Genomic DNA, 21,870 nt, shown 5'->3' with positions numbered 1-21,870 from the left:
ACGTCTGAAGCCATTGTTTATAATGTGCCTTATATATTATATGTAGAAAGGGAAGGGGGGGGAAACCGAGCACGCGGTAGCGTAGTTGGTTGAGGCACTATGCTACAAGCCGGAAGGTCGCGGGATCGAATCCCAATGAGGTGGATTTTTTCAATTGACCTAATCGTTCCAGCCGCATTATGGTCCTGGGGTTGACTCAGCCTCTAACAGAAATGAGTACCATGATAATACTTGGGATATTCTTGGGGGGTAAAGGGCGGCCGGCGAGTAAGGCTGACAACCTTACCGCCATATGTTAGCCGATTGTCTAAAAAATATGGGAACCTCAACATCTCACAACCCTATAGTCTCCAAGGCAAGTTACAGGGATACTTTTACCTTTAGAAAAGAAAAACTTAACCTTAACGGCCAATATTAATATTTCAAATACACTATATTCTGAAATTCTAAAACAATTTTTATTGAAGGTAAATATTAATTACATTAGTAAAAGGGCTTTAAGTTACATTGAATTAAAATGAGGTAGAATAGGTGAGTGGGTAATATTAAAATGAATCTTACAGAGATAGGATGGGTTGATATGGACTGGACTAATCCCCAGACTCTATAATAATACTGTACAGTACTTCTCCCCCAACTGATTCATAGACTTGCTTGATGTCTACGAATATCTGATGTACTGACTCATTGTGCTCCAATCTTTTCTCAAATATCTGACGAACAATAGCTGTAATCAGCAGTTGGTTACGTCGAAACCCACACCCATGATCCCCAATAATTTCGTGTACATATGGACTTAATCTCGAGAGAAGGATATTGGATAAAATTCTGCATGAAGTTGGTAGCTGGTATATTCCAAACTATAATTTTGTAGATAATTAAATCAAGGGAAACTAGATGGTTGACGCCTATAGCGCGAATGGGATAGAAATGTTGGCAGGAAAACCTTAAGAAAAGTTACCACTTTTGACAACCTAGGTGTTAAGAAATAAAACTGATCTTAAAGGACTGTATTAATCTGGCCCAGGGTGAGATCCAACGAAGAGCTGTTGTGACCACAGTAATAATTTTCGGGTTCAATAAATTACTAGGAATTTCTTGACTGTCTGAGCAACTACTAGCTTCTCAAATACAATGGACCCAGAGATGGGAAACACAGGGCTGTAGCACTTAAATATATACGTATTGTGTGGCATATGCATAGAGCTTAATTTATTTTCCATGGTTACAGGGTTCAAAATAAAGCAATGACTTCGCGTCTAATGGAAATGTCACGGTTAGAACAAGGTTACTCTTACAGCGTCAAGTCTCCACGTCATTAAGGGCTGGAGGGCTTCAGAAACTCATTAATTTTCTCTCTGACATTTCAGCTGTTATTTATCATGCTTCAATATATCTCACATAAAATGGAAAGGTATATAGAGAATTTTCAAATAAAACCAGTAAAATATTTTATAAGTTGTGAATTTTCAAATCTTGTCCTATATATACATAACTTAACAAAATCCATGGAGACGAGTCTCTCTTGAGAAGACAGTAGTTGTTCAGATGGATAAGAATTCCTCTTTTTTTTTTAACACAAAGGTTCATTACTGTGTTCACAGGAGCCTGGTATTAGACCTTATAGGATATGAGCCTGTATAATTTTGTATATAAATATTAGGCCCTTCAGTTACTTCCTTCCCTCTGTTATTAAACCTAAAATATTCAGCACCGTTAACGCAAGGGCCCGAAAGTGTACCCGATCTTGAATCAACTCAGTTAATTCCAGAACCCCCAAAATTAATTTGCTTAATGTTGTATTTAATATTATCTTCCTAGGCGCCCCAAATAGTGGCTGTTAAGAAGATTTGTGTTTCTCCTGTCGGAGCTGTATGTCCCGAATTTTTTTAATTTCCTTTACTTTACTCCCTTAGTAAGAAAATCCTCTTATGTAACGTCCTCATTTCTCCATTTAATTAACCTCTTGTATATACAAACACATACTTCCCTCAGCAAACCCAAGTATCGATTTATATTCACCCTTCAGAGTTTCAGTTGGCTTCATAACAATCCGGAACATCAGAGAATAATTTTTATGCTATTTAAAAATACTAAGTTCAAAAATCTTTACGTTTGGTGAAAGTAAATCTCTCGATACGTACGACATCTACACCAAATTCAATAAAAGAGAGACGGGTTAAACAACTAACGTGATGGAGCTGAACCTTTCTTGAAAAGCCGCCAGTCACTCAGCTACTCAAGAACTCCCCAACATTTATGGAACTCGAAAGATCATTACTATATTCACAAGAGCTCTCCACTGGTTGCTATCCTGAGCCAAATCAATCCAGTCCATACAACCACATTAGCCACCCACGTAGGTCTTGGTCTTCCTAGTCGTCTCTTTCCTTCTAACGTTCCTCTTCTCCCCCATCTCATCTTCCTTGACTTCATCATTTTAATTATATTTGGCTATTCTCTAACCTTCTGCCACTTCATCCCTCTTCGGTTCAAATATTGGCTCAGCACCCTCTTTTCATGACAGAGACCAAGTTTTACACCCATACAGAACCACAGACAACACTATAGTATCGCATATTCTAATTTTTTTTTTTCATTCTCCTCAAGATACCAACATAAAGCTTCATTTTCTTCTTTCATAGCGCCAAAACTGCTGTCACTTCCTTCAATATAACCAAGAATTTTACAGTCTTATTTCTTAATACCAAGCACAGCAATTACATGGATATATGCCATATCCCTTTATATATCATAGGCATGCCATACATTTGTTTTACATTTCTATAATTTTTTACATCTTCTACTGCCATTATTTTTAAGTTAATTACTAGATACGCTTGAAGATTTTTTATGTATTCTGTTCAGGCAATAAATGGACTAAATTAAAAAATAAAACATTTTTTTTGCTAGTTTGTCGGGACTAAGTCCCTTGTACTGCGGCCATTTCTGGCCTGTTGTACCAACCCAAAATGATAGGTGAGGGTGATTGTGGAGCAATTGGTGGAATGAAGATTGGCAGGGGAAACCGAAGTACTCGGAGAAAACCTACCCCAACGCCACTTTGCCCACCACAAATCCCACTTGACCAGACCCGGAATCGAACCCGGGTCACCGCGGTGGGAAGCCAGCGACTAACCGCTTGAGCTATGGCGCGCCTAAAATAAAACATTATTTTCTTGCAATTATTTAACAGAAGAAAAGCTGAACTAGGAAACAATTTGGAATCCATAAGAGACTGATATGAAACTGAGCTCGTGTGAATTGCTTTCAGTTCAGTTGAGCCTTTATTGTCCAGGTTCAGCTCCAGTAAATTTCTTCTTGCCCTCACTAGTACAGTCATTCTTGGTTTCGAGCTCCGTGGTAGAACCACCAAATTTTTGTTCGTTCCAAAACAGTTTATATATTTGGATATGGGTTCTCTTCTTCCATTTGTGGAGGGGTTGGCCTATTTGAGTAGGCGCCACATCTGTTGCACCGTAATTTAGCACGAATGTACCTGCGTTCACACAACGTCCAGATAAGGGCATCTGTACTTGATGAGCTCACTACAAGCTTTGTCACTTTGCTACAATGAGTAACATTAATGCAAGACACACAGAGGACATCTGTCAATGCAGGCTTGTACGTTCTTCTAGTAACAAGAATAACCGACGTGCATACTGTCATGGAAGGCAACAGACTTCTGTTTTCTGTTTCTAGATATATGTAATGCATTGCAGATCATGACACACATCGAATATGGCAGGGAGGCAGCGAGTAGTTGCACATTGTTTTCGGCGGCACATGCTTCGTGCATACGAATTGTTATTACACCAGGAGTTTTCTTAAGATCGCCCACCTTTCATAAGCTTTGTGCTTTGTGCATAGTCAACGATTCCGTGAAATTGTTAAAATCGATTATTTTCATGTCATGGCACTGTATCAACTATAGAGTTTTATATTGTCGCGTGTTGCCTATGTAACGCGACAAGTAAATTCACGTGGGTCTCGGATTTGGCTAAGACGTTTATTGGACAACTCTTTTACACTCTCTCTTACAATTATTATCAACTAAGAACGCCCTTTAGACATTTCCTCTTCACTCTTAGAAATAAGTGCACCGCTGATCTCGGTGAAGTGTCTTCTGTCCTATGCCGGATGCGAGCTTGCTTCTGCTCCAGTCGGAGCTACACTAAAAACTGACTGGTCTCAGAGTCAAAGTCAAAGTCACAGTCACATTGCGACTGACGGTCAGTCAGTCAGTCAGTAAGTCTTGGTGTCGAGCCCTGTCTGGGGCTCATGACCAGATATTTATCACTGCTTGACCGTTACAGTCTTGTTTTTTGGGGCGCCCTCTCTGACGAGAGGACGGGTCTGTCTTTTATATATGCTGCCCTTGCCAGCGCAGTCTTCCTCGGGTCTGAGTCCATTGGGACTCTCGACCATATTTTACTGTCTCAGTTTTGACACTTCCCTTTTCGTCGCCTCCTACGACTCGCAGGGTCACAGTGGAGTTATTCGATCCCCCCTCTACACGGGTTTGACTAGTCTCGTCGAAGCTGGGCTCTTATAATGTACACTCGGACTGAACAGAGCGCACCGTGTAGGAGGCTTTGGTCTCGGCCGCTGTTATGCAACGAACTTCTTGTTGTCCCTTCATCTCCGGGGAAACGCGTTTGTTGTTTAAGCGATTCCTAGGCAACGCCCTACTGGTAGTCCGGTCCCACTGAAGTATACATGTTTATGACAGCGTTGCCATACAATTGCCTCGAACAATTCGTTGCTTAGATTTGCTAGAGTTCCGATTCCAAGTCTTTGCAGCGGGAACGCTGGTCGTTGCCTAGGAAATCAACTGTGATCTCCTCAACCATTCCAGCTCTCTGGCGGCACGCCACAATATAACATCGAAAGAGAGAGAAGGAAAAAGGAATGTTACGAATGGAGAAATGGAGATCATGTGACAAGAAGTGATCATAGCATATTTTAGCCGTAACTGAGGCATTCGTATTGGAAATCAAGTGAATATGTGCCATAACACAAAAGCATATCTCCCCATGGTTTTAAACAACACACCATAGAGGCGTAGATATAACTCCAGGCATTCTTAACCTGTGCTAAACAGATAACATCAGTAATATATCACCTTAACTGGGTTAAGAAGCACAATATAGCCATTGAGGATAAATTTAATTTGATATTACATTCGTGGATCAAGTCTGAAATGCGTTCTGAAACAAGAATTCAGACCGTGCGCCACAGAGGTGTCCCCCCCACAGCATTAAGGGTTGTGGGAGGGTTGGAAAAACTGGTACAGCATCGATCCCACTGCCCCGCTGATCAGAAAACTGATGCACGTTAGCACTGGCCCTAGTCAGCGAATAAGTGACGTAGATGGATATGCGGTATGGATTTTGGTTTAATCTTCTGAGTGGTTGAGTTCTGAGTATATTCGCACCGATGAGTGGAAGGGGTTGAGGAAGAGGGCTCTCTGCTTGTGCAGTTCTAAGTTTCCATCACGTCGAACACCGTACAAACCTCGTTTGTCTCCCCGAGAGAAGAACACAGATCTCAAGAGAATTTCAGAACGAAGCGCTTAGGAGGAAATGGGAACCTAATTGAGAGAAAATAACATGAGGACGAAGAACAATACAGAATTGAATTCAATACAATTCAATTCAATTCGTGTTTATTTACGTGCAAACTTAACAGTGGCCAACTACAAAGTTAGCATGAGTACATATGAATACACAAAAATAATTAAAGAGCAAAATACAAAATATGACAGTCTATATAATAGGAATAAATAAATAACAAATTCCAAGAAAAATTGAAATTAGCTTTAACAGGCGAGAAAAACAAATTAAGTACATTTCCAGTAGTTACGCCATTTGTGAAAGTACAATACATGTACATACACACATAGAAGTTATAATGATAACTTTCATAATTTTAGTCTTTGTAAGATATTATGACAGGCCGGTCACGGTAGCCGAGCGGTCTAAGGCATGGACTGTCTTCGCTCGCTTGGAAACCGGGATCGTGGGTTCGAATCTTACTCAGAGCATGGATGTGTAGTTTGTATGTATGCGTTTTTCTGTGTTTCTATACAGTTAGAGGCCTTGCGACGAGCTGATCACCCACCCAAGGAGTCCTACCGAACGTGTAAGATCTAGAAAAACCGAAGTGAACGGAGAAGTTCATGGAGGTAGGCCTAGGCCCACTGAGGCTGTAGTGCCAAGGGGAAAAAAAAGATACTATGACAGCGATTAAATGAACGTGAGTGGAGCAGTTGTGCATGTAGCATGGGAAATGAGAAATTTGTATGATACTTCAGTCGAGAAACTTCGATGGAAAAGACCCTTGGATGACGTAAGCTCCAATGAGAGGAGAATATTAAAGTAATCTTAAACAAATATTGTATGGGGGGGGGGGTGTAAATTTGATTTATTTGGTTGAAGGCCATTGGCGAGCCCTTGTAGTACTGTACTGCATCTTAGCCTACCGTAGAAACCTATAATTTTTACTGAGCTGCTGTTGAAAAACTGTTCTTCTACCTGGAGCTGGGTAACTAGACAGTTAGTTATACAAGAAATGACCGTGCCATAGCTCAGGCCCTTAGCCGCCGGCTTCCTACCGCGGCGGCCCGGTTCGAGCCCAGGTCATGTGGGATTTGTGATGGAAAAAGTGGAGCTGGTGTGGGTTTTCTCCGACTACTTCGGTTTCCCCTGCCAGTTATCATTCCACCGACTGCTCCACGCTCACCATCTATCATCCAGGGCTGATACAAAGGCCAAATAGTGGCCGACGCACCAAGTGGACTCAATCTCATCCCAGTCCAAGAAACTGTTGTGTTGAATGACGGACACAATAAACTGAAAAACTGAACCGCGACATTGTGAACTTAAACATCCCTACGCATTCAAGATGGAAGTTTTGCTCCTTAATAACTGTGAATATAAAAGAACAGCCGTTGCTTTGGAAGTTGAAAATGTCACGATCTTTAGAATACTCTAGAAAATGATTTGGTTCTTCGTTCACATTGGCTTTGTTAAAATGTCTGTGCCATCAAGAAGCAACATAATGATGTCTCAAGAAAGTATTTCCCATTTCGAAGTTAAAACTTTTCGATATTTTGCTGAATGGTGAGATTTCGCAGCTGCAGATCTTGCACAGTTCTTCTGAGTAATGTTAGACTAGGACTTAATGTTGTAAAACATCATATATTCCATTGTTAGTACCCAGAAAACATACATTAATGCATGGGGTCATGAGTTAATTATGTTAATTATGTTGCGATGATATTGACTCTGACAGCTGCTGTATAATATTGGTGATACTGGTGATTGTGATGGTGAAAATAATTGCTGTTTGGATTATTTAATTACATTATTTAACGAAGTTATGTAGAAGAAGAAGAAATTTTATGATTTCGAATGATTGGTCAGGAGAAGTATGGAACCGGTCGGAACGTGAAGCTGACTACTCACTTCCATCTAGTACCAAGATTAAGTATGTGGAACTCTACATCTATTCTTCCATACGTCTTCATGGCGTGGTGATTATTTGACTAAAATACAGGAATAATTTTATCTCTACGTTTAATTTACTTGGTAGAACATTCTGGTACTGGACGCTATGGCGACCTTGGTTTGGAAGCAAACGCAAGGAAACCAAATATGTATTCACTTGTCATCACACTAATACAAGACATAATGATATAACTAACTGACTTCATGGAAATGAATCCTACTTGAGAAGCTGCCAATTGAGCAGCTACTCGAGAATTTCCCAGCATTTTATTGAACCTGAAGGTTCGTTACCGTGTTCGCAAGAGTCCTCCACTGGTCTCTATCCTGAGCCAGATAGATCCAATCGGTACCACCCCAACTTATTTCTCTAAGATCCATTTTAATATTGTTCACCCACTTACATCTTGGTCTTCCTATTGGTCTCTTTCCTTCTAGCTTTCCTACAGATATCCTATATGAATTCCTCTTATCCTCATTTGTGCTACACACCCTACCAATATAATCCTCCTTGGCTTGATCATTTGGCCAAGAATACAAGTTATGAAGCACGTCATTTTGTAGTTTGTTCTAGTCTGTCTATTTATCTCTCTGCGGTCCAAATATTCTCCCGAGCAATCTGTTCTCGAACACCCTCAGCATATGTTCCTCCCTTAATGTCAGAGACCAAGTTTCACACCCATACAGTACCACAGGCAAAATAATAATTTTGTATATTCTCAGGCATGAAAACAGAAGATTCTGGACTGAATGGTAACAAGCATTACCCGAAGTCAGTCTCCTCTTAATTTTGTCTTGAATCAAGTTTTGATTTGTTGCAGACATCACAGTATAGAGACAGTAAATTAATTCTTCGAAAGTGTCGCTGAGTTAGAATATGGGAACAGCAGATAACAAAAATCAATGCCATGAATGAGTTAAGAGCAGATTAAATTCGGAGAATGCCAGATACAAATCAGTTCAGTTTTCTTTCCTTCACTCTGCTCTCCAGCAAAAATGCAGATGTATGGTGGAAATATTTGGAACTAAGGGAGATGCAGTAACTGGAGGTTCAGGAGAAATTGATTGATGAGAAAATTCCTAATTTTTTTAATCTGTAATTACTTGAACGATGAAAGCAAGGCACATGAGACGAATTTGAATGTAGAAAGCATAAGTAAAGTTAGAAATACAAAAAATCTGTAGGAAAACCTGAAAGATAGAGATCGCCTGGGAGACCTAGCAGAAGATGGAACGAAGAAGATAATATTAATATGAAAATTAATGATAAAGGTTATGATAATGTGATCCCGAGGAATGTATCTCAGAATATGGACCTGTGGCGGTCTTGTGAAAAAGGTAATGCGTTTCCGAGTTCCATAAAAGGCGGGTTATTCCTTCACTAGCTAAGATGGCGGCGGTCAGGCCTACGACCTTTTATCTGACTAACCGCAGTTTCACAGCAGTTGCATTGTTTTTTTTTTTTTAGTTTCTTGGTGTGAGGAGAGACTGAGTCCATTTGGTACATCGGTCACTAACTGGCCTATTGTACCAGCCCTGGATGGTAGATGACGAGTGTAGAGCAGTTGGTGGAATGAGAATTGGCAGGGGAAGCCGAAGTACCCAGAGAAATCCTCTCCCAGTGCCCCTTTGTAAGCCACAAATCTCACATGACTGGACCTGGGCTCGAACCTGGGCCGCCGTGGTGAGAAGCCAGCGACTAACCGCCTGAGCTATAACATGGCCCGAGTACTTACATAAGTCAAGGCATAACCTGCTGCGCAAGCCTACATTGACAGGAAACCTCTGGATATCGTGCATAAATATTTGTACTTAGTATAGTGCAGTGACAAAGGATGCACAGAGCCCACAGTGACCTGGACGCCATGACAGCGCGGACATACTCATGCTGAAACTGCAATGCAAGAAACGTAGCGCCTACATAGAAATGAACCCTCCGTTGTCGAAAAAAGAGACTCCATTTCGAAACACGTACATGTCTAGGGGGGAATAGAATTCTTGGTCATGAATCCNCTGAATAGGAGGCTGAGTGAACCCCAGAACCGGTCTGGACGCTATGAAGAAAACATTGTAACCTTAGCTTGGGACCGAACACAAATTCTCAATCGTTAAGCCTCTAGCCTAATCGCTGTACTGGCGGATATCTCGAATAATATATATGAATTACAATACTTGGTAGAATTTTCGGAATGCCTTTTCAGAATCAGGGAGCCGGGAGACCCACTAGGCTGTGGGCTGCACGACATAGGAATCCGCGTTTGGTTCCCTGCAAGGGCAAAAGACGAAGCGGACCACTCACCTCCATGCAGTGCTGAGGTCAAGAGTGGTGGAGTTATACACCCACCACCCCATACGCCTTCATGGCATAGTGGTTAGTCAGTTAAGCACAGTGATAACTTTAAATTTTTCTTTCACTTTTTTAGAATTATCAGACTTGTTACCGAGCGGGTTTTCATAGCGGTCACTCGGCAAGTTGTTAGTTATTATGATGTTTCGTCGTGGTTTTGTGAATCACTCCAGGCCGGGCTAGGCCCTCGATTATGCCACGACTCTTTGCTTCCAAGTACTTTCTAATTCTTTATGCATCAGTCAAACTACCATTTGGCGTTACTGGCCCTTGACACACACTGTGTTCTTGATATTTTGGTAAGCCTACATGCACTCCAGACAAGTGTGCTGTGATATATTTGGTTTGCTTATTCAGCCCTCTTACGTATCGTCACTATTTGCGATTGGGAGCAGTTTCCTTTCATAAAACACCGGGACTTGCAATCTGCGCTAGTTACATTTCTCATTACACCACAAATAAACCTATGGGTTTGTTATTGTTTGATATAACTTTGTGGGGCTGTGACGTGTCATGACATTGAACAAGGTCAACAGGAAGCCTGAAGTGGGTAAGGTGGAACATGGAAAAGAGCTCCCTCTAGCATCGCTGCACCCCGCTAGGAATCCCGCGAACACCTCATGATGTGTATATATCTTTCAAAAACATTTCTCATTTGAAAATGGAACCTTAATATCGAGTGATCATATTTTGAAGAAAAATAAGGGGGCGTAACACAGCAGCCATGTTAGATTACTGTGATATCGTTGTATAGAGCTATGCCGGCGGTAGTTTAACTACCGGTAGGATCACCCATACCAGAAAGGTCAAAGGTTAGAGTCCAGACTAAGAAAGATATCCTGGTTCTCCATGTTGGGGGTTGGGCATGAGGCTAACAACCTCATCCTGTAAAAGGAATTTTGTTCAGAAACCTAACAGCCAGCCTCGAATCATCATGCGTGGGTCCATTCCTATGGCAGCACGCACTGGTTATAGAGGAGGCCAAGGCTCACCCAGGGCAGTAGCGCCTAGTGGTAGGTAGGTAGGTAGGTAGGTAGGTAGGTATCGTTGTATACAGATACTCATATATGTAGGAAAGCGGAATATTGCGCTCTTCATCTTCAGTAGGATCCATTACCAGGTAACGACTACTGGAGACTGTAACAGACTGAGAACACTAGTAATCGTGTAAACTATTGACTCTCTGATACTGTAGTTACTTGCATTTACGAATCGTGTGCATAAGTGGTCAATGAATCGAGTCACCAGTCCAAACTCCGTCTATAGTCATTCCCTCACGTGACAGTATTATATAAATGACCATAAAGTCACTTAACGCAATACATTCTGTAGTATTAACGGGAATACTTAGATTTAATCCTGCCAGTAACTCTGTAGAACGGTATCACAGCGTTGTGACTTGTGCACTGAACATGGAGAATCGTTTCGAATAATTTTTGTAAATTCAGTAAGTAACAGAGGAATATCGAACGTATTTACTAACCAGTTAACTGACTTTTGGGCAATCCTCTACTTTTATGTAACCTCCTTAAATAAGACCAGTATTAATTATTAGTTGAACTGACTTTTGCATTCTGAATTCAATTTTAAAAGAAAACAGTAGTGATAAGTTTATAAACTTGATAAGAAGCGAAAAAGATTTTAAGTGTTCGTTATGAAATATACAGCACTTGATGTCTTACGAGGCTACGATGAATTCCACGGCTTCTAGCTACTCCTGAAACTGTAGTCATAGCAACGGCGCGCAGGGTTGAGGTCACGTTATTTTTAAATTGCATTAAGCACCTTCACCATTTCAACAACGCAAACAGCCGATAGAAACAAGTAAAAAAATGTTGCCGGTTCTCATATTCCATATAGTAGCCGACTTCATAAACTTCAGGGTTTCTTCCTTGAAAGACAAAATGTGCTTCTCTTATGTTGTTATAGGAAACTCTGAAGGAAGGTCGTGAAAAGTTAAACAGTTCGTCCAGTGTCACTGGTGAAGATTTTTCTTATTTCAATTATTTATGCCCTTACATGTTTCGGTCTTCAGAGACCATCTTCAGAGGAACACTATTATACGAGAAATGCAGTGATAGGAGAATGGAGAAAACTGCATAATGAGAAGCTTCATAACTTGTACTCTTCTCTAAGTATAATTAGAATGACAAAATTAAGGAGGATGAGGTGGACAGGGCATGTAGCACGAATAGAAAAGAATAAGAACGCATATCTAAAATTGGTGAGAAAGCCACAAGGAAAGAGATCACTAGGAAGAAATAGATGTAGGTCGGTTATTAATTTTGAAATGGATCTTAGAGAGATAGGATAGGATATTATGGACTGGATTTATCTGGCTCAGGATAGGAACCAGTGAAAAGCTCTTGTGTACACAGTATTGAACATTCGGGTTTCATAAAATGTTAAGAAATTCTTGAGAAGCTGCAAAATTGGCGGCTTCTCGAGAAGGGAGTTTGTATGTTAGTAGGGCGCTTAAAATGGGTGAAGTAAACATGAAAAAACATTATTTCTTAGATAGTAAAAAATTCTCATATACTAGATATATTTAATTTGGGAAGTACCTGTTTCGAATTTCACCTCATAAATGAATTGTGCTAGTATTTTCGATGATTTATTTTAATTATCCCAAGATGCTCCAGGGAGAGTATCTAATTTGAAAACCCCTATGACTGTTTCCTCCAATTTGTAACAAACTATACAGTTTCATGGTCCAGAAGATTTTCTGTTTTTCAGGAACCTGAATATTCATTACCGTGTTCACAAAATACTCACAGTAGACACTGCATTGTGCCATTTCTGGCCAACCATATATTCATAACTTCTCCTAAATCTATTTTGATACTTCCCTTCGTCTTAACGCTAGGTCTCCAAGTGTGGCGTCTTATTTTGATGTTTCCATGAGAAAATATGAACTTAATTTCACATTTTTCCCATGCAGATGGCTCCATGATTGTTCATACATAATTATTGATGCTAAACCATCGCTGAAGAAAAATTACATCTTGCTTCCGGGTGTGTCTCATCTGTGATTGGCTGATGGTGTCATTCATAACTACAGGAGTGGGAAGATGTCCTACAAATTTCGGAAAGTCGGGTTGTGCTAGACATATAGGCTTATGAATTTAAAATATTAAGGAAAATATTTATCTGAAATGACTGTGTCCTTTTTTTTAAACTGTCCACAAAGAAGAAACGTCGTAGTGACAATAAACCGAATGAGTTGGCTCAGTAACGCTTCTGCTTTTTATTTTTGAGTTTACAGGTTCGAATTTTGGCCCGGACGTCTCCATTCCTGACTGAGGTTGCTCGCGTTTTACCTCAGTCACTCAAGGAAAGCGCCGGGCAAATACCTCAAACAAAACCACGACCGCTTCCTTCCACATCCTTTCCAATTCATTGTTCACCTAAATCCTCATACTACGAGTATTTGAAGCTATAGACGTATGTCTAAACACCTCTAATGATGTCTCGTTATCAGTGACTCAGGTCATTATGTCATCCTCACGAAGTTACTAGATTCTGGATTCAACATATGATGGCAAAAATCCCCATACCGGAAGTCTTGTTGAGAACAGAGGACCCTTCTTTTCGTGCGGTTGCCTACGGAAGGCGTGAAGTACTCTCAAACGTTTTACACAAACTTATGGAGAGAGCTACAGACTGAGTCGTTTAGTAAACCGCAAATAAATAAGGAAGTCATTAACATGTGGAAGATGCACAGACTTACAGAGAAAGCAGGAAGTAGGTGGTCACATTATAAGGAAAGGCGCTTCTTCGCTAACAATGGTGCACTAATTGGAGTTTTCCTGCTGACATTCGCCATCATAAGGACACAAACTCAGATACAGTGACGTTGTATGGATGTATTAAAACAAGCCGCGGGTTAGATGGGAAATTTGGGCAATCTATTTCGGATCTATTGAATCATTAGCAAGAAACTGAGGCACTTCCGCTATTTAAATTTGTCATTGTGGAATGTTTATATGACAAGGTTCGTTCCATGAATATTGTTGCTTGTATTTTGTTGCCGCATCTCATACAAATGATATATCTTACACGGTAATTGCAAAGAAACATACAGTTGATTTGGAATATTTTAAATCATATTGTCACGTGTTGGGTATGTTACGCGACAAATAACTTCACCCCGTCTTGGATGCAGTGAATTTATTGAACACTCGCTCTTACATTTACACCATTCACAGTTTCACAGCTATTGCCATCTGCAGTATCACTCTTACTTCTCCTGCTGGAGTCACTTCCGTTCACTCAATACAACTCAATATCAATGGACTTCACCTCATACTGGATACTAGTAACTGGCTCAATACTCATTACTCAATCCTTATGTAGCTTCCGCACTGACAACACAGAAAAGAGTTACGTGATAGCTACCACTGTTGCTTAACGTCGTGTTTACAGGCGTTGCTGGGCAACACTGCCGAGAGTTGTTTATTGCTGCGTAGCAACCAGCGCGCTTCGGCTCTACTCGGCACGGTACGGAGAAACACCGCTTTCCTTACTGTTGCGTAACTTGGTAACCGATCGTTTATCAAGGGTATGTCTTCGTAGTAACTCGTTCCACCTCCCGTTGCCCAGGAACGGTTAGACATGTCACAGTATGTTACAACTTATTGTTAAATGTATATTTAGCGTTATTGTTTGCATCTCTTGAAACAGCAAACTTAAATTTGTTAAGCGGAAGAAATTTGGATGGAACTGTAAGAGGAACAAAATATTATAATTGTATTCATAACTTCTGTGAAATATATTCTTTCGTTTTGGTAATAAATATCATTTATTTCTTCTCTCGAAAGAACATGTGAGTAATTTTATTGTAGTTCCTTAGTAATGTCTTAATAGATTATACACTGAAGACAATTGAGAGGCTGTTAGAGGAATTAGAGTTTAATGATATCCTTGTTCAGGAACTTCTATAAAGTTTTAGAATAAGTCACATGTGGGACACTCAGTGAACACAAAACCTACTCTCCTCCACCTTTATTTAAGAAAACTCATTGAGATGCTTCGTGCATATCACGAAATGCTGTGCGGAACTTTGCCATTATTATTTCATGTGATTGGACATATTTCACTTCTGAATATGCAGATAGATTGTGGATGCCATTTCAGCAGCCGGGCAAGACAGCACGGGTGCAGTATCTCGAATAAACAGTCCAGGCCGTGAATCCCTGAACATTCTTGATTTTCAATGCGCAATTTATGTCATCGGTCAAGTTGTCATCTCTGAGAGCTGAAAACGAGAGATTTTAAAATTATTTAAATATCTTTTTCTCAGCATAATGACAACCAGTCACCTGAAAACAGAAGTACAAGGAAATCCCAACACGTCTTGTATATCAGCCATGCCTCAGAAAATGAACATTGTGCACCAAAATATTGGTACAATGAACGAACCATTCTCACAATACTAGGACAATCTCAGTACTGAATATAAGATTACATGGAGGTCGTTATCCACATTATGTTACATACAACGAGATCGGGAACAAGGGTTACAGTAGAAAGACGGTATTTATACATCTGTTATGTCCTCCATTCAGCCATACGGATTCATGGCGAGTGCTTAATTAAGCACAGCGAAATATATATACACGTATCTATTTAAGTGAGCCTCCAGGGTTGACTGAACCTCGCAAGTAATATTTGAACAAATGTTACAGTATATTGAGAGGTACATCTGTCCTCACCTGCACAATTAATGTTGCAACTACCGCCTACGCCGTTTTCTCTGCACCAGTATCTGTCGTTGATCTGAAAGTAAGAATTGACGTTACTTTCCGAAGAAGAGAAAACTTCTAACATAATATGAGACACAGGCATAAACGAAGTATTAGCGAGATAGCGTGTGAGAATGAGGACTGGATTCATGTGGCTCGGGATATACATCAGTGGCGGACTCTTGTGAACACGGTAATGAATATTATGTTTACATAAAATACAGACATTTCACTGCCATTCTCGATGATTCTTAGCTTGTGAAGAAAGATTTTTTCTCCTTACACGTTTTCTCCAGTCACAGTACGTACGTATATTCAGTTTTACTTTCGTAGAGTAACACAATTGCTTACCTGGAATATCCCATTGTCAAAACTTCCGTCCGTGTTGGGCCCGCCCCTAGCTGCCGTATTCAGAGAGCTCTCATGCTGAGCTATACACACCCCTGTGAAAGAGAGAGAGAAAGATAAATGTCGGAATTACTGGGTTTTGGGACTCTGTCCACGGTCCGGTATACTAGAAACTAGAAAACGCAACGTTTCGGGAACTGGATATGTTTCCCCCATGAGGTGAAGGAAAAAGGAAAACACTCTGTTGGGTCCCGTAGAAAGAGCTAACATCAATCAATGGGGCGAGATACCTTCCCTGTTGGGTCTCTTAGAAAGGGCTAATATCAATTACTGGGGAAGACACCTACCCTGTTGTGTCCCGTAGAAAGAGCTAACCTCAGTCACAGGGGGGGAACCACCAACACTGTTGAATCCCGTAGAATAAGCTAACCGGAATCACTGGGAGAGATTTCTACTCTCTTGGGTCCCTTAGAAAGAGCTAACCTCAATCACTGAGGGAGACACCTGCTTTGTTGTGTCCCTTAGAAAGAGCTAACGTCAGTCACTGGGGGAGACGCCTAGTCTGTTCGTCCCTTAGAAAGAACACCACTGGTGGAGACACCTACTCTGTTGGGTATCTTAGAAAGAGCTAATCTCTATCAAAGTATTTGTAATAAAGTCTTCTGGAGCGAAGATTCGTGTGAACATGTGGCTATTATCAAACATTTCTGAGACTGTTTTTGTCTCCATCAGGGATCTATGTGTTGATAGAGGCGGCTGTACACATTTCTTGTGTAAGAAGAAGTGCGTTGACCTGGACTGCTGCTGTTGGCCATGTGTGCTCAGTTCAATAATAAATTATATACTATCTTCTCGTGGGAAGAGAACGAAAAGAAGTATTCGTAGAAAAACCCGTTCATCAAGCAGAGAGAGGGTGAGGGAGGTGTAGTTTTTGAAATCGGAGTCCTCATCTGCATCTATTGCCAAGGAAACGGCATTGTTTGTGGCAAGCTTTGTCCAGTCCATGTTTTGTAAGGCGTTTAATTTAAATGAATGAAATTTGTGGTTACTCTGACGCCCCGAATCTTAATTTAATCTTAACTGAGAAACAATTGCATTTCGTCAAGTTATCTTGACGTTTCTTGGAGTGAAATCACTAGAGATAATGTTTACTTTGTTCCTCTCAGCACAACATTATTTTCTGGAGATGGGGTGGTTACATTTAATGTATCAGACTTAGCGTAAATTTACATGCAAACCTAGTGGATCGACCAGTGCTTTATATTCTGTATATTGTAACATGTATAGCTAGGGAGAGGCTCGGTAAACACATTTCCTAGGTAACAGTCAACTATTGGGTATCGGTTGCTAGTGGTTTGATACGTGCAGTGTAACTTGAACTGATTAACGACATGACAACAAACTTCCGAAGCACAGTAACGGCTAGAAACGCGATAACTCTACTGTTGAAAGAGGCGATTTCCATACTGTTCGACCAGAACCTACCTCGGTGAGAGAACTGACCAACAGAATACAGAAGAGGACAACACAGAAGATGATGTCGGAAGTCAGAAGTGAAGTCTGTAGTTTATGTAGTGTCATCATTGTTCGTACTTACGAAGTGTTTTAGTTACAGTAAGATTGTGTTACAAGTAACTGTAGTTCGCCTGGTGAATAGCCAATAAACAGATTAATCTAATTCGGAACCAATTAATTACTTTTCATGTTACCAGGACATATGACAATATTGTATTATATACTGTAATAGACTGGCTTGTTGTTGCTGCTGGGTAACATTGCAGCCTTTGTTAAGATGCGAATTTTGGATGTTCTGCGTGAATGTGGATCATAGAACTTTTTATCTCTGTCCGTTTTACACGTACTCTTTGTTTCGCTGTTATTCCTGGGGGCATTAATCGCAGGGAGCAAAGGTCGAGAGAGGTGAACAGTCAGTTATACTCTGAATTCTCAGAGACATGCTTTGCCGTCCGACTTTGCCCTTGCTCTTAGCATCACACATGTTCCCTAAAACCTCTTTCTGTGACGTAGTTCATGCTCGGAGAATTTTTGAGTTCAGTATACATGTCTGGTGACAGTGGGTTGTGTACAGAAAACGGAACCACGCCGGTAAGAATTCTCGTAATGGTCAAACTAACATAACCCCCCCCTCCGCATTGTAAGAACAACAGTGTCACCAAGAATTCAAGATCAAGCCACCCCAGAAAGAACACTGGAAAAAACGACAAACGTGAAATGTGCAGATGAACTGTATACATTCACACAGAACGTTCAAACTCTGCAACATAACCAAAACTACTAATGATAATAGCAATACGCAAGTTAATCTACTGTAGTGTACGTGTATAATGTAGCATATATTGCATACAACACACAGGTGGATCTACTCGGCTTACATGTAAATTTAAGCTAAGTGTATGACGTGCCAGTTGTAACTAAAAACAGGACCTTAAAATAGGACACATGTGGCTAAAAGTGTCATCTTAGACAACAGCCCCATTTGCTGAACATAGTGTTGTATTGACAGGAATAAAATAATTGTTATCTTTGGGTGAAAAGATAAAGAACAAATTATCGGGAGGCTAATGTGCCATTCAGTGCTTTGTTTTGTATGGAATAAATTTAATAATCCTCGTCAGCTATTAAACTCACAGGTTGCTAAATCGTTTCCTGCAACGTTGCGGTTCCTGAGCTCCTGCAGCAATTGGCACTGACTCAGGATCCTGGCGACGGACATGCGAGCCGTCACAAGAAATAGGATCAGACACACACTGACTGCTTTCATTGTGGCCTTGACCTGTAAGAGAATAACTGCATGGAACATGTCAACATATTGTAAAAATAAAAGAATAGAAAATGTAATTTTCAGCGGAAATAATTTTGAGCGAGAAAGCATTGTTTTCAGATCTTCACATTTCTTATTTTATTGAAATAGAAATAGCATAGACTAGATGACAATATTAAAAAAGGTCTTACAGAACTAGGTTTAGCGACGTTGACCGGATTCTACATATTCAGGATTGAGATCAGTGGCAGCTGTTGTGAATATGGCAATGCATTTTCTGTTCTATATATTATTGGGATTTTTATGACTAACTGAGAGACTATCGTCTTCTGAAGAAGCATTCTGCGTTTTTTGTTCGTCTCGCTTACAAATATTGCAATTAAGAGTGAAAAGACAATATTTACATAATTATCGTCTTTTTATGAATATAACGAAAATATACAGTAATTTTAATTTTTTTAATTCGCTTAGTGGGGGGTGGAGTCCAACTGGGTCCACTCGGCACGGCGGCCACTGATTGGGCTATTGTAGCCTGCCCCGGCTGATTATGGTGATGGAGAATTTGGTGGAATGAAGATTGGCAAGGGAAACCGAAGTATTCAGAGAAAATCCGCCCGAACGCCACTTTGTCCACCGCAATTCCCACCTGACCAGACTCGGGATCGAACCCGGGCCGCCGCGGTGGGAAGTCAGCGACTAACCTCTTGAGCTATGACGCGGCCAAAGAATATACAGTACGTAAATTTTAGAATAAATTCGGAAAGTTTGTGACGACTGTGTATTAATACAATCATATTTCTGGACATTATCCGTCGTCCTGTTTTTATTTAAAACACACAGTGTTACGGAGACCGGTTTCTCCGCATTTAGAGACTAGCTCTATCGACGGGCCTGAGTAAATTCCTCCCGAAAACGGAGGCAGATTCCGAAACATTGTGTGTTTTAAATAAAACAGGAAGATGGTTAATGTCCAGAAACACAATATTTGTATAAACTTCAATATGTTGAATGTTAAATTCGAAGTTCTAATACTTTTAGAAAAAATGTAAAGTCTTAACTATCCAAAAACTGTTGAAGTTTTTTTCGCCGCACAAAGCGATATAGAAATTAGTGAGTCTTCGAAACAGAAGATCTCAATATATTTTGATTCTTAACTGTCATTCTCAAATGTCCGATAATTTAACTGAAATATTGTGTATGGTTATGTATATTTAAAACTGAGCATTTTAGAAGGACGTAACGTGAGTTAACTTACCTGCGAACACAGCGATATTTTAAAAAGAAGTGTTTTGGTTCCATAGAGCTTCAACTATTTATATTACATTCGAATTTCCCATTATCATAAATGTCAAGGGTTGTAATCTAATTTCGTTAAAGATAAACATGTCAGTTGTAAAATAATATCTCGCTTCCTCATTTACATACAAATAAATTATGCCAACTTTCCGTATGGAAATTAGTCACATCACACAAAGCCTTTGTTTTCCCACTAGCGGGTTCTATGGCAAAACTTACAAAATAATAAATTTACACTAGCATAAGTTTGTGCCAGGTGGAAGGGGTTCGGTGTAATGAGGATAACTTGTACGTATCCAACACGTATCAGCCGTTGATATGTCCTTACAAGGAAAACGTGTCTTTTCAACATATTTAATTCAGTGTCCACATGTCTGGATTTCCCCTGCCCAACTTTTGAAAAACTGAAGTTACTTTTACTTCTGTCCTGTTATCAGAAACAAGTACAAGGCCGTTTTGCAGCAACGCATAGTACGAACTCATGTTAGCTTGAGAAACGCAGGCCGTTCTCCCGTACTGCTATAATGAGTTTATTCTGAATACTCGGATTTTGATGGAATTTGACGTTCCAACACGTTACTAAACTATGAGAAAGACTTTTTTTTATTTTATTTCTTGCAAATTTACAATCTACTCCATAGTAGCAGCAAGAATAATTAGTAAATGGTTTAAAATTCGGAGGCTTGTGACGGGTACCATTCAGTAATGGTTCTCCGTATGGTCACACTTCATCGAGAAGGTCTTCTGGCCAGATTTTTTTCAGTCTTCTGTTTTCTAAGGGTTGAGTGAATAGGTCACTTATGAGCTGGTTTACATGCTCTGTTGTTCGGTCTTTGTATCTGTTTATGTTTGACTTGATTTCATCTTGTATTGGTGGTATTTTGAAGTCTTCATGTAAAGTTTAATTAGAGACGTACCATGGTGCTCCAGATATCATACGGAGTGTCTTGGATTGGAATGACTGAAGGATTTTGGTATTTGATGGTTTACTACAACCCCATAGTTCTATACCATATGTCCAAATTGGTTTGATTATGTATTTGTAAATGATTAGTTTATTTTCCAGAGATAGTTTGGACATGCGGTTGAGCAGCCAGTACATATTTTTGATAAAATCTTATTAACTCCATTTGTATTTTATAAAACGTTCGTTGGCTACGAACCTTGGAACTCCGGCACATTAGGCCAGTGTCTTACCCATACACCAGACGTGCGAATTATATCCCGAAAGTAAAGATACAAAGTCCAGAAAATATTTGTATCCACTTGTAGCACTTTTATAACACACCTTTATTTATTTTTCAACATAGTCACCAGGATCGCAATGCATTTAGTGAGTCTGGATAGTTTTTTGTTATTTCAGCGTCGTAGAAATCTCCCGCCTGCTCTCTTAGCCATGAAGAACAGTTCTTGACACTTCTGGGCATTGTTGATGAAGTTCATCAATGGATAAAGTCTGTCAGCACGAATGCTTTCATCAATTTTTGGAATGATTTCATCAGTGACAACGGATGGCCTTCATCATGAACATGACTTCTCGCTTCAAATTCACGTCACCATTTTCCCATGTTTTACCTGTTCATAACATCTTCCCCGTAAACATAAACAAGTTGACGATTAATTTCAGCAGCAGTTTCTCTTTTCGCGTGAAGAAATCGACTTACTGCACGAACCTCACATTTGGCGGGATTTTGAATCGACACGGCCATTTTAAACACAGACTGCGAGCACACCGTTGCCGTGACTGTGACCGGTGAACTCTGCCCAGTCATACGGGTCCCATCTCACATTGCAACACTGCCATTTCTGGAAAGAGAAATCCCTTGCATTTTTACTGAACTTGTA

General features: G+C 40.2%; 1 protein-coding gene across 2 annotated transcripts; it reads right to left on the bottom strand.

The window, feature by feature from the left end:
• Nucleotides 1-14,615: 14,615 nt before the first annotated feature.
• On the bottom strand, nucleotides 14,616-20,030 carry LOC111864791 (lysozyme X-like). Of its 2 annotated transcripts, none has more exons than XM_023852302.1 (5): nucleotides 19,985-20,030; nucleotides 18,597-18,755; nucleotides 15,951-16,042; nucleotides 15,570-15,633; nucleotides 14,616-15,112 (listed from the first exon to the last, which is right to left on the bottom strand). In XM_023852302.1, exons 2-5 carry the CDS (start codon nucleotides 18,727-18,729, stop codon nucleotides 14,988-14,990), a joined length of 414 nt encoding a protein of 137 aa, XP_023708070.1. In that variant the 5' UTR covers nucleotides 18,730-18,755; nucleotides 19,985-20,030; the 3' UTR covers nucleotides 14,616-14,987. The 2 variants fall into 2 exon arrangements, with proteins under 2 accessions (XP_023708070.1, XP_023708071.1); XM_023852303.1 differs by having other exon boundaries at nucleotides 18,597-18,741; nucleotides 19,985-20,016.
• Nucleotides 20,031-21,870: the final 1,840 nt, after the last annotated feature.

Source organism: Cryptotermes secundus, unplaced genomic scaffold, assembly GCF_002891405.2.
Source record: "Cryptotermes secundus unplaced genomic scaffold, Csec_1.0 scaffold1278, whole genome shotgun sequence".
Taxonomy (NCBI): domain Eukaryota; kingdom Metazoa; phylum Arthropoda; class Insecta; order Blattodea; family Kalotermitidae; genus Cryptotermes; species Cryptotermes secundus.
The sequence above is the reverse complement of the archived record's forward strand: the minus strand, read 5'-3'. Positions and strand labels throughout refer to the sequence as shown.